Below are 12,230 nucleotides of genomic sequence, written 5' to 3' on the forward strand. Positions count from 1 at the left end.
GAATGTTTGTCTTACTCTGTCCATTTAAATGCTATACAGTTTTAAAATACCCAATAGAGGTTAAAATCTGTTTCATGTTGTTCTTTTCAGGAAAAAAATAAAATGGAAAGTTGTAGTCGTAATAGTACCTAAGAACCTCATAAAGAAAAAACAAAACTCTAGAAAGAGTTTTACTGTACCAGCATATTTCCAAGCCAAATGGACTGAGAAATGAATTATATAAAAGATGATTATAAAACACATCACTTACAAAATAGTATTTAAAAAGCTAATGAAAGAGAAAGGCTTCTTTTAAATGTGGTCTATCATATTTTTCCTGCACCAAATTTTCAAAAAGAACAAAAAATATTCTGCAAAGGCAAACATATTTTCAACATGCACAATTTTTTAGATGCATTGCATCACTCTAGCCTCTATTTTAATACTTTGGTAATTAACTGGTAAGTGATGCAACTCCAGAACTGACTCCTGAAATTTCATCTGCAACACAGTCACCCTTAGTTACATCAGAAGAAACCCTTAAGCTTAAATTAAAACTCATTAAAAACTGCCAAAACCCAGACTAATCTAAATCATGGAGGAATAAGGGATATCCTACTACAATCCCCTCATATAAAGTTATCTCAAAATTTATTTATTCACAAAACAAACAAAAAATGAAATATGCAATCAATAAGAAAATACAGTGAAAATTATATTAAGCTTTGCAAACTTTAATATGTAAAGATCATCCTTAATGCTGTGCCTTATCTCAAATAATTTAAGCCAGATGGTATCATGCTACTCATCAAATCCATCTCACTACTGCAAATGACTTAAAGCTATGTAAAGCTATTCTATACTATGTCCTGTCAAACTTCTAAAAGAGTGCCTATACTTTGGAAGTCAATACAGGTGACAGGTATACCATGGTTACACTGCAGGTTTGGTTGCAGACTACTGCAATTAAGCAAATGTTGCAACAAGGTGAGTCAAATGAATATTTTGGTTTCACAGTGCATATAAAAGTTATGTTTACACTTCAACTAAGTGGAGGAAATAAGTGAATTTTTAAAACATATTTAAAAAATTACATTTACACTATACTGTAGTCTATTAAATGTGCAATGTCATTATGTCTAAGAAAACAAAATACATACCTCAATTAAAAAAGACTTTCTTGCTGAAAAATGCTGTCATCTGAGCTTTCAATAAATCATACTCACTGATCACAAGTGACCATGACACATGTATAATGAAAAAGTCTGAATTATTGTGGCAATTACCAAAATGTGACACAGAGAGATACGAAGTGGGCAACTGCTGCTGCAAAAATAAAGCTGATAACAGACTTGCTCAGTGCTGGGTTACCATAAACGTCCGATTTGTAAAAAAAAAAAAGTTATCTGCAAAGTGCAGTAAAGCACAATAAAACAAGGTATGTCTGTATAGGCTAACTTATCTTGATTAATGTTCTCTTCAAGAAGTTCCACATAATCACATTAAATAATTACAAGCATCAACTTTCTTTATATTCCAGAAGGGTGTAGATTAAAAAAACAAAATCACCACATTCAAGCCACCAGGAAATGCTTATGCAAGATTTTCTTTCCTTATCAGTAAAACCTCAGAGATTTGTAGCTCAAACAAATGTCTGGGTTCTAACTGTATCATATTCTAAGCATGATGTGCACCAGTACCACACAGTTGGCATAAAGCAGCATCAGGAAAAGTACTTCAGCTGTATCTGCAAGGCATTTTCCAGTATCACAGGCCAGGGCCTGCAGCCCAAGGCGATGCAGGACTAGATTGTGGAGCTTTCTTTAAAACTCTGAAATTTGGTAAGAAGAAAAGCCAGCCAATGTGAGCCATGCACTACAGAAGCAAAATTATAATAAAATAAAGTAAAAATTAAGATTTCACAAAGTTGTTAGAAGTAATCAAATTCTGAAAATGTATTACAAATCCAAAGGGAGAAAAAAACCTTCACATTCAATGAATGTAAATGTGAGATTAGTGAGTATGAAATAGAAATCATGGTCCCTTTTCTCCCTTTCAGGGTTCCCTTTGCTATATAATCCGATAATAAACAGACAAATTTTATTTAGGTTAAGTCCTTAAAAAATGTGCATTCAGTATGGTCTTTCAAAATACATTTAATTTTCAGGTATTAATATCATAAAAAAGGCCTTTCCCAGTAAGAACTTACCCAGATACTCTGTGAGCAAACTCAATAATATCATCTTTAGTTCGTGGTCCTCTATAATTATATGCCAAGTCCCCCTTTAATCTTAAAAAAAAAAAAAAGGCAAAAGCCTGCATTATTACAACTGCTACAGTACTTAATGCTAATCACTCTTTTGTAACTAAAATTACAATGTGAAACAGTAAATGCAGGAGTTTTAAAAGTAGCATAACTGTAAATACAATACACAACTGTCTTCAGGGGACCAACAACTCAAAATATAAAGAAAAAGGCTGTGTTTTATTAAAATTACATGAAAATATTTTACTCTGTGTTTGATAGCTGCATTGTGTCTATACCTTCTGAAAAATGAATAACCTACACATTAAACAGCTTGTCAAAGCACTATAATTTTCACTTTCTATTATAAGATGAGTAAAAGGACAGGGAATTGAAAGTATTTTGGTACAGATAAAATGAATTTTAAGCAATACAACATAATAGTTACTTGATAGATACTCTAAACTTACAGAGTAAAACAGTGAACAGAACACTTCTATGAAATTAGGTAATTTTCCAAAATTCTGCCAATGAATTCTGTGTCCAACTAACTGAGATGATAGAAAAAAACTGTCAAAGCAAAATAGAACATCTATATTTACACAGAACTAATAGAAAGGTTAGTTTACTTAACACAAGAAAGTGAAAGAACTTAGCAAATTTTTTTTAAAAGTGTGGGAAGGAGCAAGTTCAGCACAAAACCCAAGAAATAAAATTTAACTAGAATTAGTGAAACTGTGAAGTTTGAGATTTTAAAATACTGAAATAAAAACTTAGTTTGTTACAAAAATAAATTTAAAAATAATTTCTAAACTCCCATATTACCAAAATAAGGATGGAGCTCATGAGAAAATTCAATAAATTCATGATTATATTATATAATTATGTAATAAATCCTTTAGAATTATCACACAATTTCTCCCAACTGAAGCCCTCTACATTAGACTGCATCAAAACATACTGATTAGAATTAACACCTGTCAATGATTCTCTGTATATATTTCATCTCTAGTAAGTATTTAATTGTAGAAATGGAAAATTCATTAGGAGACATAATTCACATGATAAAGCAAACTGCACCCTTGATCTCCACAAGAGTAAAAGACCCTTTGTACTGCACACATGTACACCTTGTTCTGGACAGTGCCTGCCATACAGTAAGCACTCAAAATAGGTTAGGGATTAGCCATGAACACCGCATTACTTAAACACAAAGAAAAACATAAAGATACAGCCCCTGTCCTTTGATCACCTACAAAAAACTGCTGAACCCAAATCTTTAAGCCTCCAAGGAAGCTACTAGAAATTAATATAATAAGACGTAAGTAGAGTGAACTAATAAAAATACACATATAAACATACAACACTCAACTTACAGCTTAATTGTTGGATAACCTCGAACTCCAAACTCTGAAGCAATGCCTTGATAAGAAAAAGAATAAATAATTCTAAATTTTTTTAAATGAGAAACTAGGTAGTAAATGAGCCTTTTACTTAAAAAAATATAGAGGGTTATATGAACCCATATAGATACATTGTTCTTAAGTCTTAAGAAAGGAATATAAACACACAAAAAGAAAAAACATGGCATTCTTGTACAAAGCTACTACTTAATAATCTAACCTATGGCCTGCACAAACCGCTATGACAAAATAAATAAATGGCAAAAAAAGTTAAAATCTTATCTCTAAAGTACTTATTTTAAAAGATACTATTGTTAAAATATATATGTTATAATATATATATTTTATAATTATATTTTATAAAATATATATATCTATAGTTAAAGTATTACTTCTCATTTGATTTCATTTTCTAGGACAAGTATTTCTTCTAGGTCTCAATTACTCTTAAAAAAAAAAGCACAAGCCCATCTCTATCCTTTAGTGTTTTCTGAGGATAAAAGAAATGCATTAATTTTAATTTTAAAAACATAAGTCATATTTGCAAAACTAATTTCTGCAGTCAATATATGATGTAAAAGTAACTTTATCTACTTGTTTCAAAAGTTTCTCCTTAAACCTAGAATAACTCCAATTATCTCAAAGATTATTCTGAAATCCTCACGTTAAAGTGAGATACAGTTGCTATGATGGTATATTTTTGAGGGAAAGAAGCAACGAAAATGAAAACAATGTAAAATCAGGACTGAGGAGGTAGAGAATCACTGTAGCAAAGACTACATTACTTTACATTATATTACAGATTCAAGACAACTAGGACAGGAAAAGAAGAAATTAAATATTCCCAGTTATTAGACAATATACAACATATTTACACAACTATACTAGTACGTGCAGAGTATACTGTATTTACTCATATGAGCTCTCCCTTTGTTAATTTTCCTTATTTCTAGGGTATTTGCTTACCACAGCTGGGTGTAAAGAAACTACTTCTGAGTAGAAACAGAAATGATTTGGGGGAGATTATATGAATAAAGTAGGTTCTTAATGCCCCCTCCCCTCAATTAAGGAGGAAGAAAAATACAAGCCCTTATTACTTTCAACTAAAACTCATTAAAAACTGCCAAAGTGTAAGACTAATGTAATTGACTGGAGGTGGGGGGGGCATATCCCGTTACAACTCTTTATGTAATTTATTGTAAAACGACTCAAAGAAAATGAACTACACAACCAATGGGAAAATACAATGGGGTAATTTACAGCCTGATGTTATGGTTCTCACAATAGGCTTCAGAGAGAAAATCCCAGCTCCACATTTAACCCCATCACTTCATTTCCTTGACCTCAGTTTTCACATCTGTTAAGTTGGAGATGTAGAATACTACCCACTCTAGAGTCCCCTGGCTCCTTGAGCATTAACCTTTATTGCTGTCTAATTTCAATTGACAATGACTCCTGAAACTTAAAACTTAGATTTCCCTAGAAGAAAATGGTTGTAAAATACGAAAACACACACACACAAAACATGGGTTACAGGCATGTAATGACCCAGGTTAGGATACTGGCTTCTCCATTTACCATCTACGCAGCTCTAGATAAGTTCCTTCTCCGATCCCGCTTTCCCTTCTGAGAATACCACTCATCTTGTAGGGCTATGGGTGGATTTTAAAATGAGAAAACATGTGGGAAAGAACCTAAGAGATTCTGGCATATAGATAGATACCATCAAATGTTTGGTTCATTTTCTTTCTGTTCTTAATCCTGATCTCATTATTAATTATTTGCTGACAAATCAATGTACAGATATTTTAATAAGAACTAGTACATGTAGAATATCTTATAACTGGCTTTAATATATCTTCAACTACAACTCAACATACAGTTTTGTGAGGGGGCAGAAGATTGCTAACTTATTTTTTAAATATTAATACATGGGAAGATTTGGTAACTTGTTTGAGAGCAAACATTGTTTAGGTAGCAGGGCTGAGATTGAAAATCAAGTCTAAGTTTAAATTTTTTATTAGAAAAGAATCGTTAATTTAGAAAATAGATCAATTGTTTCACAAATTGAAGAACCCATTTATAACATGAATAACTTCTCCTGAAATTTTGTAATTTTAAATACTCATAAATGAGATTAAACATGAAGCCCTGTATTCAATTTCTGATTTCTGCTTGAATGATAACAGCTTGATGGTAGAGACAGGCTTGGATGTGAATCATGCTGTGACCTTGGATTCTGGGCCTAATGTTGCCTCGAACTTTGGTGTAAAATTAGTCATTTCACCTCCAATTACCTTCTGCTACTTCATCTAAACAATGGCAGGGAGGATGGAAGTGAGGAGTTAAGGCTTAATCTGAAGTCCTTTTTAGCTAAAACTATGATTTTTTTTCTTAGTATTTATTGACTGTCTCTAAGTATCTAACATGGAAAGGGAATAAATGTAGTGGTGGTCTGTGGGCAGTTCTGCTTTCCGGGAGACACTGAGCAACACGTGGAGGCAATTTTGGTTGCTGTAACTTGGGGGGTGGGGGGTGGAGAAGGGTGCTAACGGTGTCTAGTAGGTCACCAGGCATCCTGCTAAACGCCCTACAGTGCAGAGGAACCCCCCAAAGAATTATCTGACCCACAATGTCAATACTGCTGAAGCTGAGCAACCCTGAAATAGAGTCATTGACCAAATGATCTTATAACCTGGGAAGGTAAAACTAATTTACAAATATGATCTATGAAAAGGAAATCAGAGTAAGAATGTTTTGGCTAAATGCTGTTGGAAGTTTATACATCTCAGAGAGGTAAGACATGATCTTTATCATAAAATGATATCACACTTACACTGAGGAATAAATAGAATTTCAGTGATTTCATAATAGAAATCAATATACCACTACAGGTAGCATCATAACATATTTTAATTTCTGGATAAGAAACAATTTGAGTGCTCATTTTTGAAGGGAAATGTACAAAAAAGGTAAAATTACATACCTGAATTCACATTAGATGTTATGCAACATTTTTATATTGATTATAGTATTAGTTAAAACCATGTGTCAAGAAGTTTTTGGTACAATTCTAAATGCACAGGGTAAGATAAATAGCAATTCAAATTTCTCTACTTCAATAATTCTATACACAGAAATGGTTGGACTGTGATGGCATTTGCTTCCAATCTCTGCAATTACAGCTTGAAAAATAAGCTACCTTCAAATACTGTAAGAGATTTCCTACACTTGGTCACTGGATAATTCTATCCCACCCCAAAATCCAATCCTATTAATAACTACCTATCCATGAAAATAACACCTAATTTTTTATTGGATTTGTGATTTATTTTTAAGTTGCTTTTAACTGAAATATAGTTTATATACAATATCACATTGGTTTCAGATAAACACCTTAGTGATTCATCAATGATACACATACTAAATGTTCACCATGACAAGTGTAACTGCCATGTGTCACGACACAAAGGCATCTCAGCACGTGAACAGATGAAAGGGAAGATGACAACCTCACTCTGAGGTTCTCCAACTTCAGCATACAGCAGAGCCACCTTAAATCATGCCAAAAACAGATTCTTGGGGCCCAGCCTCAAAGATTTTTGTTTGGTTGGGCAGGAGTGGGTCTTCGGAATCTGGATTTATACTGAGCACCCAGGTAATCCTACTGCAGGTAGGCTGCAGACTAAATGCTGAGAAGTGACCGATGGGCATGAAAGAGCACCTACCAAACAGCCAACCCCGCATGACTCTACAGTCAGACACACACTCATGTGGACCGACAGCTTTAAAAATTCATTCCTTTACCTGTTTGATTCCATGTTCTATTAAAATGCCTGTATTAGAGTTCCTTGAAGTATTAAAGGAACCTTTAAGAATTATATGCCAAAAATCTATTTGTAATCTCTAGACAGTAGGTTCTGAATAATTTTATTTAATACTAGGAAAATAATTCTTTCTCTCCACAGCACACAAAAACCTCCTCGATTTTATAACAACGTGGAAAGTGCATCCATCATGGACATCAAATGCAATCTAACACCAGACAGTTTACTTAAGCTTACTGGTTACTGTCTGTCTCTCCCCACAGGAATATAAACTCCATGAGAGTAGAAGTTGGTCTGTTTTGCCCACTGACTTATCACCAATGCCTAGAATGTGCCTGGCATATCCTGACATACGGTAAGCACTCATTAAGTATCTGCTGAATGAATATGGACTCTCCAACTTTTTGACAAAAGAATGACTTTTCAATAAACTCTGTGTGTATAATTAAATAGTCACAAGGATTTACAAGCGAGCATCACTTGCAGGTTGAGGATCAGGTTGAGAAAGGGAGATGTTTAGTATTTCACATCCAAAGGGTAAAGTGAATACCTGTTCCCCTTTTCTTTCCCCAAGGCTGGATGGTTTGCTTGAAATACGTGCTATGCATCTTTGACAGAGTGGGGGTCGGGGGAGGGATTTGTCCTATTAATTCAACAAAATGTATAACACAATGCTTAATGAACAAGAGATAAAATCTATACCAATCATATATCAGAGGCAAAAACTTAACCTTTTAATGGTTTATATCAAATTAAATAAGTCCCACTATAGAGTACTTAAAAAGCTACAAACTGTAACTGAAGTCTTAAGAACTGTAAGGACATTGTTTTTTGATCACAGCACTTAAAACACTTTGTTCTCTAAGCCACTCAGGAACAAAGTCTTAGCTATTTTTTCCCTGATCACAATGCCACCGAATAAACAGTGGCACACAGGGACATACAATACATACTGAATAATAAACTAATGAATCATACACTATAAAAAATAATTTGAGTTAATGTAAACTATTATCACTGTAGCATCACAAGAGTAATTCATTGGTAAGATTTTTACTGATTTACAGGTATTGTTTTTCTCATTGACTAGTTTTGTTTATACTTCCACATTTCTTTATGCATTTTTTTTTTACTGTATTACTCCATTGAATGACTCAAATGATCACAAGAATTGGCCATGTTTTAAGACTTTATTGCACCTGGTGGCTTGTTCATCTTTATTCCTCTATTAGACTATAAGCATTTCGAAAATGAGAAGCATTTGTTTTCATATTTCTTTAATCTCTAGAGACTGGTACAGGGCTTGACACACAGTTAGCAAATCTGATTGAATGAATATGAATGAATGTATGTGTAACATGTTTAATCAACGTACATAGCAACATATATTCCAGACATAAGAACACTTTTATGAACAACAGCTGAAAGGAATAATTTCTTAAACATTGTTAAAAGCTTATTTCAATAACTATTCAAGCATATTATTCTCTCTTGTGCCAACTGCTCTCTTCTCCTTCAAAGTCTCAATCACTCATGTGTGTGACTCAATAATTCCTGCTCTAACATCTCACACCTCACCTGCACAGTAGTTCCCTGTGCCCAAACTTTAATAAAGCAAAATAACATAAATTCAAAATAGTTGCTAACATGAAACACACACAGTTAAGGTAATCACTCTTTCTTCCATATAATCGGCAGTGGTGCAGTCCAGTAGCTATGCTAAGAATCCTATACTTTTGTTTTGATGGTTCTTCTCTATTCCACAGAGCTGCTCTATCACATCTGTGATTTCATCCTCGAATAGCATTCTACACCAAGATGCATACAAGAGTCAACTTAGATGATCTTGTCTCCAACTGCTCTTCTTTTCCATCCTACATGTTGCTTCCAGAAACATTTTTATCAAGTCATTTGACTTCTCAAAAATGTATATTACCTCTTCGTTGACAACTGATAAAATCCAAACACTCTGTCTGACTTGGGAGACCCTTAAAATCTAGTCTTATCCCTTAGCATCTTAGATGTGCTAGCCACTGCACTAAGTATTTTGAATATGAAATATTAATGCAATCCTCAGGATTACCACTCTCCCACTTATAGATATGGAAACTAAAAAACACTTCCCCAACTCACAAGGGTAGGACATGGCAGAGTTGGATTAAAGCACAGATCTGTCTTGTTGCAAAGTTGTATCCTGATTTCCTAAAAGAAATATGCATTACATCTTTCCATTTTCCTCATTGATTAAAGGGAAAGAGAATCTATATTTATACCACAAGGGACTGGACATGTGCTACTTCATTCAAATCTCAAAAGTAACCAATAAAGGCACTTGGCAATAAATTTTTGCCAACATGGACAAAGCTCAGAGATGTTAAGAAACTTTCCCCGTGCTACACTGCGAAGGCAGCAGGCAGAGCCAGGATGCGAATCCAGCTCTGCTTTCCAACGCCACACTCCTTCCACGTGTCTATGATACTGCACGCTTCGGTAAACCTAATTTCTCTTCTCAAATCCTTTAAGTCAGGAATGAATAAAACATTTTCTTTAAAAGTTCAGATAATAAATATTTAGGCTTTGGGGCATATAATCTTTGTTAGAATTACTCAACTCTACCGCTGGAACACAGAAACAGTCACGGATAATAGTAAACAAATGTGTTCACTATTATCTGTAATAGTGGTGTGTCCAATAGAGTTCTATTCACAACACGGGCAGTGGCCCAGATTTCACCCATGGGCTGCAGTGTGCCAACCTCTGCTTTAAGACGTTCTACTGTCTGTGCACTTATTAAGCTCATTTTCACCTCTAAGGCTGTGCTTTAATACACGCTCTGATGTGAGTATATTCCTGATCCTCGCTTGTATTCACCCACGCTCATCTCCCCTCTCAAGCCCCCCTTCAGTCCTCTACCAGGCCATCTTCGGTTACTCAGACGAAAGACTCATTCTTAATTCACAGAGCAACACTTGAATTTCTTAGATGCCTCAGGTAAACTGATGACTCAAGTGGATTCAAAGGAGTAACGAGGCCTTCTTCTACATCTACGTTAGGCATAAGATTACCATATTCTGCATATTACACATTCAATGGCTAATTCACTTCACTCATGAACTGTATACAGTCTTGTATTATTAAAATAACTTGAATTTTACATAACAAACAATAAGAATATTTCTTCATCCTACCTTGAATACTGCTTCATGCAATTAAAACATTTTTATTATTGGAACAGTAAAACAGTAAACTGAGTAAATGCTTACTAGAGTAGGAAGTAGCGTCCATCTTTCCAACTTTGACTGGAGAGCCAATGCTTTTCATCTCAACAGCAACTTCATTCCAAATTGGTTCCAGTTTTTTACAATGGCCACACCATGGTGCATAAAACTTATTAAAAAAAAAAAAAGACAGGCACTAAAATATTGTGGCTATCAAATTTTTAAAGAATTTCTTTGAGTAAAGGCTCTGATGATAATAACCTGTTTCAGTCAACAATGTCTAATTTTTTAAAGTGGTTACATAATAAGAGATAAAACACACACACATAAGCCTAGATAAACCCCTAGTACATACTTCCACAGACACTACTTCATTTAAAATGACTACTGATACCTACTTAAAATAGATATATAATTTACAATAAAAAGTCTTTGTTTCAAAGTTGAGCATCTGTTATACATAAAACGAAATCACCAAATACACACACCCTTTCATTGTTAATGATAAACATCAATCTGTTTCTATTATAAAAACAGAGAATCATAGTAAGTTACAATAGAAAAATTGTAATACGAAAATCACAAGAGGTGCCTTTGCTACTTTAAGCCTGACCATTGGTAAGACACGGGAGGTCATGAGATGGTTGGTCTGCACGGGGACAAGTCAGGTGAATTAGTCTAAAACCACAGTTCTTCCCCTTCCTGCAGAAGCACAAGACGGAGGGACAGTACTTACACTCCTCTAGTTAAAGGGTTTAACAGACTGCTTGTTGTACTTTCATGAAATAAGATTTATCTATTTTTTAACATTATTGTATGGAAATGTTAAACATACACAAAAGGAGAGAGAAAGAATTCAACAGTGAGTCCTCACGCCCCCTTGCCTGGCTTTAGTAACTGTCAACTGGGCTCTTCCTCCTCCATCTCCTTTGGTGCCATGCTTCTTTTTTACCATGTTAAAGGACATGTTAAAGGAATTCCAAGACTTAAATACACTTCAAACTTGAGAGCAAGGAAGGAAAATGAAAATTTGATTTTGTTCCCTATTAAGATGAAAATATGGTTTTGATTGTCAATTGCTATTAACATATTCAATCTCTTGGACAATATGAGAAAACAAGAATACATTCTGTAATAAAATCACACCATAATCTCTCTGAGACATAATCCACAAGGAAACCTCATCAAAATTTCATTAAAACAGGTTCTCTTGCAAGGGAACTTAAGGTTCTGAGGTTCATTTAAATACAAAAACCCAAATAGTACTACCTGAGAAAAATTAAGTAATACACATAGGTACTAACTACATGGCAGCTGACCCTTGAACAACACTGTAGGGGTGTGGGGCACTGAACCCTGGGCAGTCGAAAATCTGCATTATAACTTTTCACTCCCCAAAACTTAATTACTAATAGCCTACTGTTGACTGGAAGCCTTACTGATAACATGATTAGTCAATTGATACATATTTTGTATGTTATATGTATTCTTATATGTATACTGTATTCTTACAATAAAGCTAGAAAAAATACTTTTCCAATTGTTGCAAATCTCCAAA

At 34.2% G+C, this 12,230-nt stretch overlaps 1 protein-coding gene across 4 annotated transcripts in view; it reads right to left on the bottom strand.

Annotated features, from left to right (window-relative positions):
* Window positions 1-12,230, bottom strand: part of TMX3 (thioredoxin related transmembrane protein 3) — a 38,958-nt gene that overhangs the window by 19,521 nt on the left and 7,207 nt on the right. For 3 of the 4 annotated variants that reach the window (XR_001852149.3, XM_017653506.3, XM_017653507.3), the window contains 3 exons: window positions 10,718-10,841; window positions 3,601-3,646; window positions 2,189-2,269 (listed from right to left, as the gene is read on the bottom strand). Coding sequence is in view for 2 of the 4 variants with exons in the window: in XM_017653506.3 (XP_017508995.3) it covers window positions 2,189-2,269; window positions 3,601-3,646; window positions 10,718-10,841 (251 nt within the window). In the remaining 2 variants the exon portion in view is untranslated. Of the gene's footprint in view, window positions 1-2,188; window positions 2,270-3,600; window positions 3,647-10,717; window positions 10,842-12,230 lie in introns of those variants that run through there. The other variant, XM_073213205.1, reaches the window with a different exon arrangement.

This window comes from Manis javanica, chromosome 9 (assembly GCF_040802235.1).
Source record: "Manis javanica isolate MJ-LG chromosome 9, MJ_LKY, whole genome shotgun sequence".
In the NCBI taxonomy this organism is placed as follows: Eukaryota; Metazoa; Chordata; class Mammalia; order Pholidota; family Manidae; genus Manis; species Manis javanica.